The sequence below is a fragment of the Tiliqua scincoides genome, chromosome 5 (genome assembly GCF_035046505.1).
Source record: "Tiliqua scincoides isolate rTilSci1 chromosome 5, rTilSci1.hap2, whole genome shotgun sequence".
Taxonomy (NCBI): Eukaryota; Metazoa; Chordata; class Lepidosauria; order Squamata; family Scincidae; genus Tiliqua; species Tiliqua scincoides.
The window spans coordinates 81,990,545-82,009,074 of record NC_089825.1 but is presented as its reverse complement, the minus strand read 5'-3'; the positions used below and the strand labels follow the sequence as shown (position 1 = coordinate 82,009,074).

The following is an 18,530-nucleotide window of genomic DNA, read 5'->3' as shown; positions in this document are numbered from 1 at the left end:
GGTTCTCAAACGTTTTAGCACCAGGACCCACTTTTAAAAATGACACTCTATCACAGTGATTTCCAACCTTTTTCATCTCATGGCATACTGACAAGGTGCTAAAATTGTCAAGGCACACCATCAGTATTTTGACAATTGACAAGGCATACCGCACTGCTGGAGAGGGGCTCAAATCCCCAAATGACCGACTAATAAATTATCTCCCCCCTCACATTCCCATGTGAATGCAGACCATTCACAGCACTCCAGTGTGCCATGGCACAGTGGTTGAAAATGGTTGCTCTATTGGGATCCACCTAGCTTTCTGAGACTTTTAAAAAAGACGATCCAGAAAGAAACAATATTTTGATTTATTTATTTACAAGCAATATTATTTATTTATTTGCAAGAAACCTCGATCCATTTCTCATAATGAGGCAGCCTTAATGAATAGCATCAAGGCTTGAAGGGCTTAGTTATGTGACCTAGCCTTCATCTGCCCCCACTACCTGTTATTGAAGACAAAAAAATACCAATGTTCAAACATTGATCTCCCTATATTTACACAAGCTTGCAAACTACAGGAGCTCAGCGGTTTGCAGGTCAGTTAACAGCTGTTTGGTTTTTGAATAGCCTCGGGCAATCAGTTAGCTTGAGGTTATTAGTTATCTGATCTTTCCATAACCTTGTTTTCATTGGAGGCTCTGTGGGACCCACCAGAAATTTGACCCTGACCCACCAAGTGAGTTCTGACCCACAGTTTTAAAAACATTGGTCTAGATCAGGGGTGTCCAAAGTTTTCGGCAGGAGGGCCACATCATCTCTCTGACACTGTGTCGGGGGCCGGGAAAAAAAGGAATTAATTTACATTTAAAATTTGAATAAATTTACATAAGTTTACATAAATTAATATACTAGAGGTGGAACTTATATGAATGAATGAAGGTCTTGCAATAGCTCAAGGCCTATAAAAGGCTTCACACAAGGCAAGGCCAGCCTTTTTTTTGCTGCCACTACTGCATCACAGATGTGAATCAGCAAGCAGTGGCCCTCATCCCACAGCTAACGTAAGAACATAAGAACATAAGAACAGCCCCACTGGATCAGGCCATAGGCCCATCTAGTCCAGCTTCCTGTATCTCACAGCGGCCCACCAAATGCCCCAGGGAGCACACCAGATAACAAGAGACCTCATCCTGGTGCCCTCCCTTGCATCTGGCATTCTGACATAGCCCATTTCTAAAATCAGGAGGTTGCGCATACACATCATGGCTTGTACCCCATAATGGATTTTTCCTCCAGAAACTTGTCCAATCCCCTTTTAAAGGCGTCCAGGCCAGTCGCCATCACCACATCCTGTGGCAAGGAGTTCCACAGACCAACCACATGCTGAGTAAAGAAATATTTTCTCTTGTCTGTTCTAACTCTTCCAACACTCATGTCCCCTGGTTCTGGTGTTATGTGAAAGTGTAAAGAGCATCTCCCTATCCACTCTGTCCATCCCCTGCATAATTTTGTATGTCTCAATCATGTCCCCCCTCAGGTGTCTCTTTTCTAGGCTGAAGAGGCCCAAACGCCATAGACCTTCCTCGTAAGGAAGGTGCCCCAGCCCCGTAATCATCTTAGTTGCTTTCTTTTGCACCTTTTCCATTTCTACTATGTCTTTTTTGAGATGCGGCGATCAGAACTGGACACAATACTCCAGGTGTGGCCTTACCATAGATTTGTACAACAGCATTATAATATTAGCTGTTTTGTTCTCAATACCTTTCCTAATGATCCCAAGCATAGAATTGGCCTTCTTCCGCCGTACATTGGGTCGACACTTTCATCGACCTGTCCGTGAGAGGTCAAACAGTGAGAGGTCAAAACGTGAGAGGTCAAACAGTCACTAACAGTCGCCCTCATGCTGAGAGCAGTTGCGTCGGGCCAGTGCGGGCTCCAGCAAGTTTCTGGAGGGCCAGAGGCTCATTGGAGACTGGGGTGTCCCTGAGGGCTGCATTGGGAGTCCTCAAGGGCCACAAGTGGCCCCAGGGCCAGGGTTTGGGCACCCCTGGTCTAGATAATGCTTGTATATGACACAAGCAGACATCACTCTAGAACCAAGCAACATGTTCCTTTAAAAGCATGGTAAGACCCTTGAATGATTTCTTTGTGGTTAAAATCAAGCCATTAGCAGTCTGGATCAGGTGTGTTGCAGAGTGGAGGGGGGCTTCCCTTTACCATGCTTGCAACCTAGATTGTCAGCCCCCCTTCCATGCATGGCTGCTATTTCCCCAGGAAGAGAAGCTCCCATTGGTGCCCATGGGAACTTCCCTCCTATGGGAAACTGCAGCCACAGAGCCTTCAATCTGGATAAGAACCATGGCAGTGCAAAAGGGTTAAAGCTTCCCTACATCCTTGCAGTGGGTCAGATCTGGAGGCCCTCTGCCACCAGTTCTAACCCACCCACTGATCCACCCCCTCCACCAAAATGCAAGGGCCAAACTGCATGTTTATTGGAGTGTACAGCTTAGTCCTCTGGAAACATTCCCTCCTGTGTGATAGGGAAAGGGGAGACCTCTTTTAAGAGGTTGTCTAATGTCTATCACCTACTTATAGTAAGGATACAGTGGGTCCTCCTTATCCACAGGCTCAGAATCGATAAATTTGACTCAACACAGATCCTGAGCACAAGGGCCTCGGAGGGCTGAAGGACATCAGATGACCTCCTGGACACAATTGAAAGTGCTTTCCAGGTCTTCTGAGACATGAGGAAGTCACATACAGACTCAGAAGGCTTCTCGGAGGCTGCTGAAAGGCACTTCCAGTTTCCCATCAGGGCCACCCCCCCAGTGGATTTCTCTATCTGCTGAATTTGGTATTCGCAGGGAGTCCTGGAAAGGATCCCCTGCAGATACTGAGGGCCCACTGTGGTTAATTACTTGACTGCCTGCTGCCCAATGAATTGGGGACAACCTTTAATTTGATCAAAAGGTTTTGTATTAATAAATCCAATGAATTGACTAAACATTGCAGAACTCATTTGAAAGGAGGTTATAGTGGCTGACACTCAAACAGCTTCTGGGTTTGCACATCTCTTGAGATATGCTTCTCTCCACTGGGGTCATACTTTATTGCTGAGACAACACTCCTGAGCAAGGCCATAATAAGAATCCCCTGGGGCAAGGCAGCAATAATAGGCACACCTCCTGGAGTACAATGACCACTTTGAGGCAGCTTCAGGCTGTGATCAGGAGAACATGAAGGGTATAGAAGAGCTAGTGCAGCACACTGCTTAAGAGTCAGGAAGTCCCCAGGTAATTTTGCCCCCTGCAAAAAGTGCCCATTTTCCGTAACAGAGGGTAGGATAGGATTTGAAAAGGTGCAAAAACGTTTGCAGTTTTTTTTGCAAGAAGGAAAAGGAACACATTCCTGTTATCAAGGCAACTGGGCTAACACTCCATCTTCCCACAGGTCAGTGCTTTTCTTGTAAAAGCAAAAAGGCAAGGCAAGGGAGCATTGGCCTGACTGCCTCAGCAACAGGAATGTGTTCCTTTGCACCATGAGGGAGGGTGATGCAACTTCATTTGCTCCAGGATGTCACCATGTAGACAAATCTGGTTGGTTAGGTAGAACTGTGCCATCATGTTCACTACATAATCTCTGATTGGCTGGGATCACATTGTGATCACAGAGAGATCACATAGGGCTTTGGCCTGATCCCGGGGGGGGGGGGGGAGGTTCTTCTTATGTTCTAAACCAGGGATGGGCAGACCCCGGCCCATTGGCCATTTGTAGCCCTTCTGGACCCCCAATTTGGCCCGCAGGGAGTTCCCAGTCTCCAATGAGTGTCTGGCCTGTCAGAGACTGTTGGAGCCCACACTGGCCTCTGAACAACTTATGTCTCCATGTATTTCTGGCTTGGTCTGTACGTTTTCACTGTGCAAGAGGTATGTGGCAAACAGTTCATAGTTCTCATGTGGTTCCACATGCCTGTGTATTAGAGTTCTCATATGTATAATAAATAAGCTCAGTAAAATTCATTCATTCATATAAGTTCCTTCTAATGTATTTATACAGATTTATTCAAATTTGAATGTAAATTAATTTTTTTTTCCCCAACCCAGTGTCAGAAATGATGTGGCCCTCCTGCCAAAATGTTGCCCACCCCATTGTAAGCAACCTGAACAGCAAATGGCACTGAAGCAGTCATATATCAGGACAGTGGTTGTGAACAGGTGTGGAAAAATGTAAAGTTTTTCAAAAGGTAAGGAGATTGCGGTGGGGACAACGACATTTAGTACCCTCCAAAGCATACCTTCTGCCATTAAGATGTTCATGGGCAGGGCTGGCCTTAGGGCCAACTGGACTGAATCGGCTCCACAGCAGGCCAAGTGGAGCACCTGCAGTCTGTCTGTAGCTGACACTCAAGCATGGAATTGTTCATGCCAGGACAATTGCAAGGAAAGCACAGTGAACGGAGCCTTGCTGCTGTGTGCCTCTGCCTGCTCCTGGGGTGGATTGGCGTGAAATTGGGCATCTGGAAGTAGTTGCTGGTGACATCATCACATCACTGCCACCTACTTTTGGGTGCCGCTCTTCGCGAGGGGCCCGATTGGACCTGGGCTAATGATTGCTGCTTGTTTCACCCCGGTGAGTTAGGGGGTCCCGTGGGGGGGGTGTCGGAGCCCCACAAAAATGTTTCATATTGGGCTCCCAGGCTGGCCCTGTTCATGGGGGAATAATTGGCACTGTACTATTGGAAAATGGCCTGCATGTGGTGAGAAAAGCATGCACAGACCTATGTCAGCCAACTTCTTTGTAGATTACCAAGGCACTTTTATCTGGGTGAAAAGAATGGAGTGGTGATAAATACCCTGTAGGGAACAGAGGCACCCTGGGAAAGGGAAGAGTTATTTTACTACTATAGTATCCACCTCAATGATTAGAAATTCTTTTATGGGATTCTTTTCATAAAAGAAATTCATGAAAGAAATTCATAAAAGAAATTCTTTTATGGCCAACATTTCCAATCCAGCCTCTCCACCAAAAAAGGATCTCTCCCTCTTGGTTTCAGTCTGAGAGATTAATCAACTAGTCCTTTAGTTGTTTAATTGGCATGGCAAATTTTTAATCAGTGGGGCTGAGAATTAAGGTCACACCTGTTTAATTTCTTAGGCTGAAATCCGATACACACTTACAGGAGAGTAAGCCCCACAGGGGCTTTACAGTGGGACTTTACTTCCAAGTAAACATGCAAAGGATTGTGCTGTTAGTCTGCTTTGGTTCTAGAATGTGACTATAAATGGAAAGATAATATTAATGACAGCCGCTTTCTGTTCGAACAATGGGTTTTTGTGTCTTAAATTGCAAGTTCTCACACTTCTCACAGTACCTAAAATGTGCAAATGCATTTCACATTTAAATGATTAATTATTTTATGAATTGGTTAATGTGTCAATGATTAATCGAGCTAAACATTCCTTTGCAGTCAGATAAATTAGCCTTTCTTCAAGTTTTGCCTGGAAACCAGCAAATTCTTCTTCCTCTTTGTCCTTCCATGCTGTTCACCAGTTTGAAAAATGCTCCCCCACCCCGTCCTGTTTTGGACTGGGAAACAGGTGAAAAAGTTGTGCATTCTCCCTGACCTCTGCCAAGGGCTTTACCTTTTAAAATAAACTGTCAACTGGAGAATGGGGGTGGGGAGGCAAACATACTCAGCGATTAAAGGGATAATCTGATAAAACAACAGACAAGTCATGGGGCGAGTTTGAAAACCAGCCAGTCTTACTCAAAGGCACTAAGCTTCTGGCTCCTGACTTGCTGTCCCCAGGATCCCATTCCAGGGTTGTATTTTGTCGTGTACTAGAAAGGAATTTAATGTGATTGAAGATCAAGGGGAAGTGATGGAAAAATGCAGGCAGAAATAAATTTGCTCCCCAGGCTCGAGGGAAGTGGGGAGGGGGAAGAGCATGCCAGGCTTTGCAACCAGTACATTTTCTGTTTGGGTAAATTCCAAGGTCTTAGCGCAGCACAACTGCTCACCAATCATAGCACTCAAACCAGTGCTAGCCAGTAAGCCAGTGCTAGCCAGTGTAAACCAGTAAACCACAGCATTGCTCGCCATCCGGTGCCATTAAGCCACCCACCCCCCCACTCCACACTTATTATTAATGAATGGAGGGTGCCTAAAGGACTCTCATGAGTGAAGGAAAAGAATGTGGCATTTCCCATCCAGCCCCTGCTCCTTAGGTCCACCTTTGTACCTCCCACCCACCACACTTACAGTGTGTGTCTGGACCATAACAGTTGAAAAGTAAGTCTTGTATATCCCGATTCAATCCTGCTAGGGACTGGAGTGATGTTCGGTGCACACAGATGATGACAGTGGGGAGGGTTGCCCCCCCTTTTTTGGCCCCCATCTTATACAGTTGCTTGACAAACAGACATTTAGCAGATGGAGCTTCTCCTAGCATGGAATTAAGTGCCACGAAAAGCCTCAAATGCTGAATTCCAGCATTACTGATAAAAGCACAGGATGGGAAAGCCTTGTGGAGGGTGCTGGTTGCTACAGTTCGCCTGACCACCTCCTCCTATTTTAAACAGTGTGGATGAATGTATATGACAGCACAGAAGAGAGGATGCGCTCAGCCTTCAACAAAGGGACTCCCACAGTGCCGAAACAGCCTAATGTCAAGACAAACTCTGACGATGGAAAGGTGGGCGATGCTGACAAGAGGCTTCTTTGCTTATCCACAAGTCATTCTTTTCTGAATTAAAAATTGATGTCACCTTTGATTGCATCCCACAAGATTTACTTTTCAGAGGGTGTCAGAGTAAGTCTTGCCTGCTTCCCGAGGAGCCCACCACGTCTGTTTAACTGATCTGAACATGTTGTCTGATTGAAGAGAGACCTGTCTAGAGCAGTAACTCATGTCTCCTTCTCTGAGTGCAGGTCACTCTGCCGAGTCTCATCAGCACATGGGCTGGATGCTCTCGGGCAGAGACATGGCAGTATAACCTGCCCCAGCAAAGGTCATTGGAAAGCGGCAATCCCAGAGCCATCATTCACGTAGAAAAATCAGCCTCCTCTGTGAGTGGGAACTCTGTGAGATCACAGCAACTTTCAACAAATAAAATTATTTCTCATGGTACACAAGCACTTCCTAAGCAAAAAAAAAAAAAAAAAGCAGGAGAATTATTGGAAAGTTAATTTTGGTTTTGCAGGAAGAGCACTCGTGTTACGGTTGCAAGACGGCATGGACATGGGGCCAGAAAACAAAGTTACCCATCTTCTAGTGATGGGTGGTTAATGGTGTGAACATTAAGCAGTAGGTGCTCCTGACACAACCTTTTTTTAGACAGAACTGCAAGTCACAGCGATCACGCTAAATGGGGAACAAAACATCTCCTCCATCCATAATATATTTAGGGGAATATTTAGGAGTTGCGGGCTGAGACCACAGAAATCTGTAAACAGAAGTGCTTTGTTGAGGGCAAGTATTTGTAATATGCTAAGCCTCTTTTAGGAGAAGCAATAAAGAGGATTCCTCTCTTCCATATTCAGAAGTCCTCCCGTCTACCACCACCCCAGGCATGGCCTGGCTGTGGCGACTCTGCAGTGGGGAGGGCAAGGACCCTGCACATGTTCAAAGGCAGACTAGATGGGCCTATGGCCTGATCCAGCAGGGCTGTTCTTATGTTCTTATCCTCCTCCCCCAACTGGCTTATGTTCACATGCACAGAATAAAATACACGCCATTTTTTGGCAGTGCATAATATACTTCCCAAAACAACACCGCAGCGGTTTTCAAAGGATGTTCTGGGAATCCTTGAGGATGTTCTCGGAATCTTATCCGGTGTCCCAAATGAGACAAATAATGCTGAACAAACTTCCCTGAATGACAGCTTGCTCACCATTAACAGTCCTTATGCAATGTAGAGATTCCAGCGAATGCTGGGAATGTTAGAGGTCAAATTTTCAGTTCATGCTCTGAAAGGTAGACCAGTACCCCACAGCGAGTGAGCATGCACTGCTCTAGAACATGTCCCAGAATCCTCAATCCTCTACGCTGTGACAACTGGGTAGAGTTTTCTTATCAGAAGAGGCATTGTGCAAAGAGTTCCTCAAAACATTTGAAAAAACAGTGATAAGGAAAAATATGCAAACCACCACCACCATCACACCACAACATTCACCCACATTGGTGCTTTCTTGGGGGAGTATGTACGCTACAAACCAGTTTTACACCAGTGTGATTGTTAAAACTTTTTCTAAAGGTTCATGGGAACTGTATTTTGGTGAAGACGCTAAGAATGAGAGATCCCTCATTCATAAGAGATCCCTCATCTCACAAAAGCACATTTCCCACAATTCCCTGGGGTAAAGAAAGGAAGACCAATTGACACCTGCAGTGTAGATACACCCTTATAGCCTCTTTTTCTCCCCACCACCCACTCACCAGCAGCCTTCCGGATTATAGCCCATGATACTGACCTGGTATGGGGATGTTTCGTCTTCTGCAATAGAAGGAGGGAAAATAAAGAAACAAGAAAAGATGACATTGTCAGTAAGAGAGACGGAGATAAGCATGAACACCTCTCAGATGACTGCCAAGATGCCCCATATTGTTCAAAAACACTTCCCAATATAGCGTATTGCCAGTTCAAAGAATAAAATCCACAGCTCTCAGGGGTGTCTTGCAGCAAACCTGTGTTTGTGGCACTGAGGCCCAGCTCAAACATTCACACAACTGGGCATGTGGCTGCTTGGAGCATATTTGTGTGATGGCAGGAGCGCCACATGGCAAGTTCTTTGAGTCAATGGCTCCCCATTTGGGTGCTTTCCCACCACCCCTAAGCATGCCATAAAAAGAGGGGATTCAGAGGCAGGGGGGTCACATTTCCGCAAACTGCATAGTGGGACAGTTACACAGTACCTGTTTGAACTGGTTCCCTGTCACTGTATTTCAAGTACAGCCACTTGGCTGCTGGAAATTGTGAATCAAGCTGGAGTGTTTATTCTTATACCATCATGGTCTCGTAAGAACCACAAAGGGGAACAAGGAAGTAGCTGCCCCCATGCTGTCATTTTAGCTATTCAGAGTGGAATCCATTCCACTTTAGTGTAAGGAAGAAGTCTTCGGTACCTTGTGGGTTTTGGGGGAGGGGAGGGATTCAGCCAAATGGGATGCAATGGCTTTCCCTTGAAAACATGCCTATAACATGAGCAGCTGGAAGCAGGGGCAGGACCTCTTGTTGTCATCCTTCAGTCTTGGAAGACTATGGTATCATGCTCTGAATGGTGGTTCTGGAACAGAGTGTCCTCTCTAGTGAGCAAAGCCTGGGTAAAGTAGATATGGAGGATAGACTGTTTCCCATGCAGCAAATCCCCCCTCTCCGCATGGCTGAAATGGTCCAATGGAAAGGCAGAGGCCAATACGGTTGGTTCCAGCGGTGTCGCAGGAGTTGCCAGAACGTGACTGTGTTCAGCCATGAACTGCCTCAGGGACTCCGGCTCTAGATTTTGCCTCGAGGTTGACTCCTGAAGCCTTTTCCATAACTGGATGTAGCCACAAGGCAGTGGAGGTTTGAGATCAGAGTTTTCCTTCTCTCAGATGAGCTGCCTTCCCAGGCTAATGAGTCCCATCTACCTGGTGGCTGTTTAGTCGCCTCTTATGACAAGTACAGCCAAACTGAGGGCCTATTCTTATCCCCAGCCCCCAGAGGGCAGGACCTCTTAGATCTGCCTAAAACCAGGTCTTAGCCCTACTCCTTTAATCCAGCAACCATGCCTTTCTGATGTCCCACCACACTCTTTTAGATCAGCTCAGAGTAGAGGGAGAACAAAGAGGAATTCAGAAAGGTTCTCCTGGTGGCTGCTCCTCAGTTTTGGAATCCCATCTTCCAGGACAGACTACACCCCAAATGCCATTTTGGGCCTCTCTCAGTCCTTTGGAGAAATGCAGAATGGACAACAAACAAAGGAGATTTGGGGAATTTATTTCCAGTGCAGGCATTCCGCTCCCCCCATATCCTTGGGGGAGAGGTTCCAGCTGTCAACACAGATACTGGAAACTATGAATAGTCAGAAACCCTACCAGAAGTGGTTCACAAATCCCCCCCATTTGCTGTCTGCAAACGCTAACAGGAAGCAGCAAGTGCTAGCAGGAAGTGGGTTGGAAGGCTGAAAACAATGCAAGCTTAAGCTTAGCACAGACAACCAGCACAGAGGCAGCCAGACACAGGAGATAGCAACAGGAGGGCTGCAAGCGGAGACAGGTAAGTCATTTGCGCAATGGAGAGGAAATCTGTGAACTGCGGTTAACTTGAACTTTGGGTATTGGTCCCATGGATAAGGGGGGATGCCTGTAGTCTTGTTTCCAAAAATTATCTTTACACTTAAAAACAAGCCTTCGCATCTTTAAAAAAAGTTTGTTTGTTTTTTTAAGTTGTTAGCTGCTCTGTGTCTTCATGGATAAAACAGATGCTTACTCCCAAAAAATATACATCCAGGGAAAGGAGTAGGATTCCAAGAGAGGATAGCCCTGCATAGTTAGGCATATGCTTCATTGGCTTTTAGCACCATTGCTGAAGCCCAGCAGTGGGGAAAGGAAGGCTCCATACCTTTCATCCTGACCACAATCAAGGCACAGAGAAATATCTGGAAAGAAAAGGGAAGGCAAGGAGGAGCTTGTGGCTTCCTTAGCAACCGCTCACATCCCCTAGAAGGATCAACTTAACATTCACCCAGAGGTGAACAGAGTGTTGAATAGTTTTTAGTGTGCTTGCTGGACTTCTAGGAGAATTCTGAAAATGTCTGTGGTGGTCTATTTATTTATTTATTTATTTTTTTAAAGGAGATTTTAATCCTCAATGCTGAAGTACCAGGATTGGGCATGAGAGAGCAGCATATTTGAAAGGCTTGGCTAGACCTGACACACCGAATGTTCTGCCCTTAAGTCTTCTCACTGCATCAGAACTTACCTCTGCCAGTCTTAGGCAACAGAAATACGTACTCCAAAGTGGCCCTGAGGCATAGTAAGGGTCAAACTAGATATTAGATATCTGTGATTGGATCTCAACTTTTATTTTCAAAGCAGCTGGCACTGTGACACTCAATCGTGGTAGGACTGAACCTCCTCCCACATTTTTCTCAATCCAAATCTTGCTTCCACCCAAATGCTATTTTCCTTGTTAGAGAAAACACACATATGCCCATTTGTTTTCCCAAATGTTGCAAATAGCAGCTTGAGAGGCATTTAGATCAGGAAAATGAAGTGTGTGTGTATTTCTGTTTGTGTGAACACACGTGCTGTGTGTGAAACCCCTCCTTCTCCAGTGCTACAGTCTAGATCCTTTTTTTTTTTTAAACAAGAAATTAAGAGATGAGGGACTCTATAATAGGTTTGTTCTATGGCTATTCATACATTACATTTTTTCTGGGTATAAGTACCCAGGTACAGTCGTCATTGGTTGACATGTGGCGACAGTAATTCACATGTTCCGGTGAGGTTACAACCTGTATAAAATGTACACAGATTGTTGCTCTGCAAATGAACCCAGGTACAGTCATTCCCATGGAAATATGTACCCAGGTACTCATATTCTGTGGACAGCCCTGATGCCTCATCTAGTTTGGCGTGATTGTCTCCACTACAACCCAGACAACAGTGAGCTCAACATGCTTGGAATTCATGGCTTATGAACCTAGTCTTTTAACTCTGCCCCATTGTGCTTTTCATGTTTTATTGGGCTTCAGCTTTGTACTTTGTATCACTGCTCAGTGCTGTGGCATTTTCATACTAAAACTAGAACCCTCAAAGGGCCATGGAAACCGGGGGCTTGACCTAATAGTGAGCAAGGACGCATTAGAGGGACACTTGTCCTCGGTCAGTGTGAAAGTGCAGGATGGCAGAACTGCCAAGGTAGGAGAAATGGCTCCTAGGAATGTATTTACAACATCAGAAAGACTCATTTCACAAATGAAGGTCTCTTGACTCCCAGTTCATGCTATGGAAGACTAAATTTTCAGAGCCCAGCCCTGGGGTCTGAAACATGGCCAGCCACAGGCACTTTTTAGCTGACATAGAGCAACATGGCTATTCATCCACAGCTTTGGCTGCAAATGTTTCCTGGCCAGATAAACTTAGCTGTGGGATGCTAAATGGAATGTTCCTTGGCTGTCCACCAATTTGTGGAATAGGTAGGTCCTACCCCCTGTGCTTTGCCTATCCCTGTACAACAAGAGGCCCACTGTCCAGAGAAGAAGCGACTGAAGGGCAGGAGACTGTCAGCCACTAAGGGGAGATCAACTTGCAAATGAAAAGAAGTGCCCGGGATGAGCTATGCTGAGAAAAATGATGTAAGCTGGCAAGGAGGAGAAGCTCCGCTTGTTGTAGGTTGGAGGGAGACAGTCGGGAATTGCCTTCATTATTTCCTCCTCATTTTTCTTACAAAAGAAAATCTTCTCCTTCCCTACCCTGCTGATACAGCTGTGCCAAAAAGGTTTGCTCTTCATCCTGTGGAGGAGATAGATCAGGAGGCTTGGGGGAGGTAAGGGAACATATTTCTCATAAGCCTTCCACACACTAGTGGGTCTCCTCAACCTGTGCCAGCTGTTTAGCTAGTTCAAGTTTGAAGAAAGAAAGGAGGCATGCTGGGAGGCAAGGAGGGGATAACATTGGGTGCAAGTCACCCATGCAGGGTGTCTCCTCTTCCTGCCTCCCGACACACCTCCTGCCCTCCCCCATTCAGCCCCGTTCCACCTTCCCCCCTGCCCTGTCCTGAACCTGCTGTTGACTCACCATCATTAGTGTGTACTCTGTCATAAGCTTGGCTGGAAATCAGAAGTGATATTTAAAGGCTGTCTGGAGGTCTTAGATTTTCTAAGTGCCAGGAAGGCTGCACTTGGCCTCCCCGGCCCTCAGAACACCTGTGGGGGGAGGCAGTGGCATGGGGGCAGCATCTTCAGGTGGGGGCAGCACCTCTAGGTGTGCCCCCAGGTGCCACAGTGGCCGAGAGTGCCACTGCATGGCTCTCAGAAGTGACTGTCAATGATGTCATCACCAGTCACTTCGGGATTCAGAGGCCTGAAGTGCCTCCAAAAGCAGCAATAAGGGGGCCAGGGCAGGGCTTTTCCCAGCACATGGTTTTAATGCTCTTCCTGCTGTGCCAAGTCTTCAAATGCATTTTGGAATGACGAGGTGTGGTCTCCCTGCTGGGGCAGTGGGCAATCTACAACACCCTGACAAGTGCCTCACGATGCCTCAGTTTGAGGCAATGCAGTTTGAGAACACTGCTATAGGAGTTTAAATAGCTGTTCTTGCTGTTTTTGAGAGAGAGAGGGAGAGAGAGAGAGAGAGAGAGAGAGAGAGAGAGAGAGAGAGAGAGAGAGAGCTCACAATATAGCAACTATGAGTATGAGATGGAAGACTCTGGTTCAAATCTCACCTTGGAGATGATCTTACTAGGTTTCCCTAGGCAAGCCACAGTATATTCGGCCTCACCCCCTTTGAAATATAGTGTGAGGCAGCTACACTGGCTTCCAGTCTGTTTTCAGGCACAATTCAACATTCTGGTTTTACCCTGTAAAGCCCGAAACAACTTGGGACTAGAGTACCTAAAAGATCCCTTCCTCCATACAGTCCTGTCCATATTTTAAAATCATCATCAGAGGTCAAGAGCTTCTTCTGTGGTAGCATCTCTACCTGTGGAACTCTCTTACCATGAAATCCACCTGGATCTATCCTTATATTATTTTCTGTGAAGACTTTGCCCAGCCTTTTCAGAAAGGTTTTATGTTGGACTTTTAGTGTTTCTCCATGTTTTTCATGTTGTACTGCTAAGTTGGTTTTTTAGTTGTTTATACAGTAACTGTGTTTTTGTTGAGCTGCAGGGAAAGAGTGATATAGAAATCTGCTCAATCAATGAGTAACAATAGGGTTAACCCATTTCTTCCCAGCCCACAGGAGTACATATTTGATCCCTGTTGTGTATATGCAACGTTAGGCAGAAATGGCTTAATGCTGCCAACCAAACTTCCAGGATTGCTGCATACACAAACTGCCTTCTGAGGAGGAGGAGGAGGAGGGGGGATGAAGGGAAGCGAGCAAGGCAGGGATCACCATTGCCTCTCCCCCCCCCATGTGCTTTTGAAGCTGAACTTTGTGGCCTGTGTTTTTAAAGGACATGAGCTGCCTAGAGGGCACCTTGGGAGGTGGAAAAGCGGCTTACAAATGCCCAGTTAAATAAAGGTTTATTGAAGTGTGAAATGTTTTGGAATGTTATATTACGAAACTCATTATTTAATAAAACATAATTTTTTCCCCTTAAGAAAACAAGGTTTGTTTGCATTTTTGAGCAAAATAACAGCACAATCCTATGCATATCCATTCAAAAGTAAGCCTCAAGATGTTCAGTGGCACTTAATCCCAGGAAAGTGTGTATAGGATTGCAACATAAGGCATTTGCCATGCAGTCTGTTCTCTTCATTGTCCCGTCTGATGCATGCTAATACTGCTTGCGTCTCCAGTTAGATTATCTCAGTGCCTGGTCGTGGACGATTTTGACCAGGTCTAATGTGTCCCAGTCATCGGCGTCCCTGGACAATTGCATCTGGTGTTTTTTTTTTAGCGTCCCAGTTATTTGCATCCCACTATAACTGGGCAACAAACCCCATGTTATATACCCTAAACCTCTTACCCAGCCCTAACCCTACCTTTGCGTTTAAAAAATAAAAAAGAACATCTAAAATGCATATATTGGGACACAAATGTCCGAGAAGCAAAAAGAACAGACACAAATGTTCAATACCGGAACGCATTTGATCGGGACACAGTTGTCCAGGATGCAATGGTTGCGTCACTTTTAGGGACCATACCTGGCTACAAAGGCCTCCATCTGAGAACACTGGAGAGGCAACTATATATATTTCTACATAAAATTATGACTTGTCTTGGGACACGGTGGGACTCTTCCCTCTCATCAAGCCCTCCCTTCTCTCCTCGCTCTTGTTCAGAAGAATCACAACTCACCGGGGGATGTTTCTGACAACTGGAACAGCAAGGCTGGCGTTGGTCTCCGCCGACGGATCTAGAACAGGAACCACAAGAAAAGTGGCTTAGTTTCTCACAGGAAGCAAAATTGGCAGTGCATTTCAGTCTCCTCCATCCCTGCCAATTTTGCCGAGGATCCAGTTACTGCAATGTGTTCTCTGTGGGGCTGCCCTTGTAGGAAAGGAGTTACAGTTACTAGAATGGGGGTTGACTGCAGTGCTCCAAAATCCTTCAGCCTTCAGGGCCGGTCGAACAGTTGGGGCAAACTAGGCAATAATCAGGCTGGATGCTCATGCATCATGCCCATTCCTATAAGTGATAGCTGCATGGTCTTTGAAAGTCCATCTTTCTGTGTTTAACTGTGCAGCCCTATTTGATTGGGTCCACTGGCAGAATTGGCAGAAGTGTACTGGCAAAGTGTACAGGATCTGGGTGGAAGTGTCTGGATCTGGCATACAATGCATGATATTGTGCTTGCCAATGCTGCCGGTGAGCTCAACAAGGCTGCCAGTGCAGTAGCTGGTGGCCGCGCACAATCAGCAGTGTTGCAGGCACCCTTTGCCAGTGCCACTTAAGGCAGAAAACAGGCATGTCAGTCTGCTCAGCAAAAGTGGCTGACCCATGTTGCTTAGCGGTGGCAGGTATGGCTTCACAATCTCACTGTCACTGCCTCTTTTGCAGGCTTGAACTTCCAATGGAGAAGGAACGGAGGGCGGTAGTAAGATTGCAAAACTGCAACTGCTGCCTAAAGTATTTACCATCTTGGCTGGTCCCTGCCCAGCGCCACTCATGTGACACTCTGGGGTGGCCCATCCCTGCCCCCTGCTTGCTACACCACTGCTCCCTGGTGCTCATCCACTGCCTGTAGATGACCCGGTATGGCGGAGTGGTTAGAGCATCTGTCTAGGATCCGAATAACCAAGAGTCAATTCCTTACTGAACCACAAATCTCAGTGTCATCGATAAGGGGATGTGGGGGGGGTGCGGGCCACACCGGTTAATGCGCACGGGGGGGGGGGTGACACTACTACTGGTCAAAATTTTTAAAACCTTGATACTTTTGAATAATATCAACATGTTACATATCAATCGATGCGTATTTTCATGCAGAATGCAACGAAACCAACCAAGCTGAAATATGTCTATTCTATCAAAAGTTATAGCCAAAAAACCAGTGAGGTGGGGGAACCATGCCCACTGCCCCACCCACTGCATGGGAGGAGGTCCATCATGGGGGTAACAAGCTGGCCTCCCACACTGGGTGACACAAACCCTCGTGACATCACTGACAACTCTCACTGGGTGATCTGGCTTAGACTTGCCATCTCTCAGCCTAACACAACTGTGGGTCTGTGAGAGTTTAGGCTGAAGTACATTTGTTAGTCTTCAAGATGCCACTTTGTTGATTTTGCTGTATTGGACTAACACTGTTGCCGGTGGAAGTTTTGACCTGTGAGACAGAAGAATTCTTTCCTCTGCTCAAACCCCTTCAAATATAAATAACATCGCAATCCTGTGCATGAATACCTGGAAGCAAGCTGCACTGAACAAAACTGGACTTACTTCTGAGTAAACATGCACTGGATTGTAACTATAAGTAAGCATTTATATATCTATATCTATCTATCCATCTAATTATAGCTGTAGTGTGGGTCACCAAGACACAATTACACACATTTAAGTTCCACTGAGTTTGGTTCTATGTCCATGCTTTCCTATGGAAATCAAGGAGACTTAAAAATGCACCATTTTGGCTTGATCAACTCCCAGAAAGGATTAATAATTTATACTCTGCTTCTCATGTGCAATGCACATTATAGTTCTTACATCACATGCAGTATTCATGCATGCATGAGTGCATGCACACATACCCCAATGTGCATATCCCAGGTTGTTTGTATTTCCATTTTATGACTGGGGAACTGAGGCAACACAAAGCTCAAGGCCACTTGCAGAGAGTTCATGGCCCCTATACTCTGTGCTTCTATTTTTTTAATTGCAACTCTGTGTCAAGGTAACCGGCATTCAGAAAACTGGTAATCTGCAAATGCTGCATATATTTTGCTTATTTTGAATAATGTATTCTGCTGGCTATGGGGAGGAGCAAAGAGCTATGCAAGGCACTGAAGTCCTATCGCCTGACCACTGAAAATCTGATTCAGTAGCTCCCTTTCTGGTTTCGGAAACTTCCCTGGGGAATGTCCACACACTTCCAAGCTTGCCTTTCAAGTTGTAAGGGCTGGGTAGACGGGAGCCAGCTTTTTTTTTTTGTTTAAAAAAATGAACATCACAATTTTCAAGATGCGGAATCCTGCACTCAGAGTGAATGCCTACGGTTGCAGTCGGAGTGCAAAAACACAGAAACCACACCGTCAAATCTGCAAAGCGGAGATTTGCATCGGGTGTTGGCATTTGCATGGGAGCACCAAAAAGACCATTTGTGCACATGCAGACTTTTGAGGGTCAGTTGTGCAAGTGTTCATGCAAGAATGGGCACGGGAATGGAAGCGTGTCAATGTGCATGGATATCTGGATGCGTGGGAAAGTGTATCCTGATAATGCTTGCCAGCACATCGGTGTGGGTGGGTGTGTTTATTTCCAGATTGAAGTGTGAATGCACAAGAGTGAACAATGCACATCAGTGTGAGCATAAGAAAGAAAGAAAGAAAGAAAGAAAGAAAGAAAGAAAGCTCTTGCATTTTCCCTACCTGGATTCCGAAGTGCATTTTTGCATGCATTCATAAGCTTATTTGTGTACATGTGCAATGCCTGTTTAGGGGGAGACGTAAACATTACAACACAGATCACATTCTGAACAGGAATCCAACACACAGGCACAGACCCACACAAAGACTCCCCACCCACACTTAGTAGGGAGATGTGCATAATGGAATATATATAAACATCTATACATCCTGGTTTGATGACTTGGAAGCAAGCCCTATGTACAGTTTTCCTTCCACCTAAACGTGTGTGTGTGTGTGTGTGTGTGTGTAAAAGTATGCAACACTTTGGCACGACAGACTGAAAGATTCCGTGCATGAAACTCCAGCACATCCCTGCACAGTAAAACTCTTGTCCTGAGCAAACCAAGTCTCTTCTCCAAACCCCCCCCCCGCTCTTCCAACTTCTTCCCCCTTACCATCTCCACTGCCCTGGGATCCAGCTGGCTGGGGGGAGCAGGCACCGAGAACTGGATCTTCTTCCTCTCCTTGGGGTCCATGGTTCCACTCCGGGCAGGCAAGTCTGCCACTGGGTCTCTCTGGCTTGGGGGGGGGGGGAACAGCGGTAGTGGTGAGTTCTTGGTCTCTGTCCAGCCCCAGCTGCCCTGCAGGGAGGTGCCCCCCTCTCAGCAGCAGAGGCGCCCAGTGCCAACTTGCCTGTCTGCGAAAGGCAACTGAGGGTGGCTGTGCTGAAGCCTCATTCCTGCTGCGTTAGGGAAACGTGGAGGTAGGGAGAACTGGGAGGGCAGGAGGAGGCAGCGCAGAGGAGGTGGCAGGGGGTGGGGGAGGG

The 18,530-nt window shown here is 46.2% G+C and overlaps 1 protein-coding gene across 1 annotated transcript in view; it reads right to left on the bottom strand.

Moving 5' to 3' along the window:
- PPP1R1B (protein phosphatase 1 regulatory inhibitor subunit 1B) overlaps positions 1-18,240 on the bottom strand; it is a 52,050-nt gene extending 33,810 nt beyond the window's left edge. The window contains exons 1-3 of the mRNA XM_066631433.1: positions 18,160-18,240; positions 14,997-15,054; positions 8,459-8,481 (exon numbers count right to left, since the gene is read on the bottom strand). Coding sequence (XP_066487530.1) covers positions 8,459-8,481; positions 14,997-15,054; positions 18,160-18,240 — 162 coding nt within the window. The remainder of the gene's footprint in view (positions 1-8,458; positions 8,482-14,996; positions 15,055-18,159) is intronic.
- Between the last annotated feature and the right edge of the window lie 290 nt (positions 18,241-18,530).